Source organism: Carya illinoinensis, chromosome 15 (assembly GCF_018687715.1).
Source record: "Carya illinoinensis cultivar Pawnee chromosome 15, C.illinoinensisPawnee_v1, whole genome shotgun sequence".
Taxonomy (NCBI): Eukaryota; Viridiplantae; Streptophyta; class Magnoliopsida; order Fagales; family Juglandaceae; genus Carya; species Carya illinoinensis.
This window is the reverse complement of record NC_056766.1, coordinates 32,287,222-32,288,531: the sequence shown is the minus strand read 5'-3', so window position 1 is coordinate 32,288,531 and position 1,310 is coordinate 32,287,222. Positions and strand designations below refer to the sequence as shown.

At 32.0% G+C, this 1,310-nt stretch overlaps 1 protein-coding gene across 1 annotated transcript; it reads right to left on the bottom strand.

The window, feature by feature from the left end:
- Positions 1–497: 497 nt before the first annotated feature.
- On the bottom strand, positions 498–953 carry LOC122296830 (disease resistance protein RUN1-like). Its single transcript, XM_043106627.1, has one exon. It carries the CDS (start codon positions 951–953, stop codon positions 498–500), a length of 456 nt encoding a protein of 151 aa, XP_042962561.1.
- Positions 954–1,310: the final 357 nt, after the last annotated feature.

The window sequence follows — 1,310 nt, the reverse complement described above, 5'->3', positions numbered from 1 at the left end:
TGGAACCAAAAAAGGACATCTAGATTTTGTACTTTTATTGACTCATTTTAATTATTAATATACGAATTCTATATATATCTACAAATTCATATAAATAATTTAAAGGATATGTATATATATGAGCACTGCTACATCTACAAAAGAATTACACAAAAACAATCCCACAAACTAATGTATCTTCATCTGATAAATTAGATCTACTTTACAATAAAAGTAACTTTATAATCTGACGAACCACATCAAGTTACGTCAGTTTATGGGATTACCTTTTTGTATATATACTCACTTAGGTAAAAATTCATACGATTTATATTTTCTTTAAAAAGAAAAAAATAATCCACTAGGTTTCACTTTTGGAAAAGGAAACAAATGTGAAACCCAAGATATTCTTTTTTTACTCTTACCGTACTTTCTTCCAACACTTCATGGCTATCCCCATGAAACCACAGCCTACTACGTTTGCTAGGTTCTTTGGGTGATTCTAGTTGAACAATTTCTCATCCCATATCTTGTAGCAAGTCATGCATCCAAACATATTCATCACTCCATTCAATAGTAATAAGACACTTATCTATAAGCCTCTTGATTCCATGAACAGGAGAAAAACCACAACTATCAAATATTTCCATGACCTTAGCCAAAGGTTCTCCTTTGAAGAAAAATGCAATATCAAGGAACATTTCCCTCTCAGTGTGATGCAATCCTTCATAACTCACTAAGACTTTATGAATATCACTGTTGGGAATGTTTTTATACTTATCCAATGCATTTATCCATTGATGTATACTTTGACCTTTTAGATCCAAACCTAACACTGTTAAAGCTAATGGAAGACCTTGAGCATATTTTATTACTTGTTTAGAGAGTTTCGCATGATAATCTTCAAGTATTTCATCTTTCTTGAAAGCATGCAAGCTAAAGAGCCAAAGAGCTTCAACGTCATTCAAAATCATCACCTAGTATTTTGTATTAACTTCAAAGACTTCTAATCATTGTTGATCCCTTGTTATTATGAGAATTCTACTTCCTGAACCAAACCAAGCTCGATCTCCTCTAGTTGGACCAAGTCATCCACATCATCAAGAACTAGTAGAACCCTTTTTGAGCGAAGTGTATCCCGAATCACATTGACTCCTCTATCAACATCTTTAATATTCGATATTGTTCCTAAGATCTTGGATAGAAGTGTATTTTGTAGCTGAACTAGACCTCCCTCTTCTTTTGAAGTTTTCCTAATATTTCTTAAGAAACAACTTCTTTCAAATTGAGAAGAAATCATGTTATAAATATCTTTTGAAATTACTAATTCC

Coding starts and splice junctions, on each gene's coding strand:
- LOC122296830 (XM_043106627.1), bottom strand. CDS start 953: ATGATTTTGAATGACGTTGAAGCTCTTTGGCTCTTTAGCTTGCATGCT.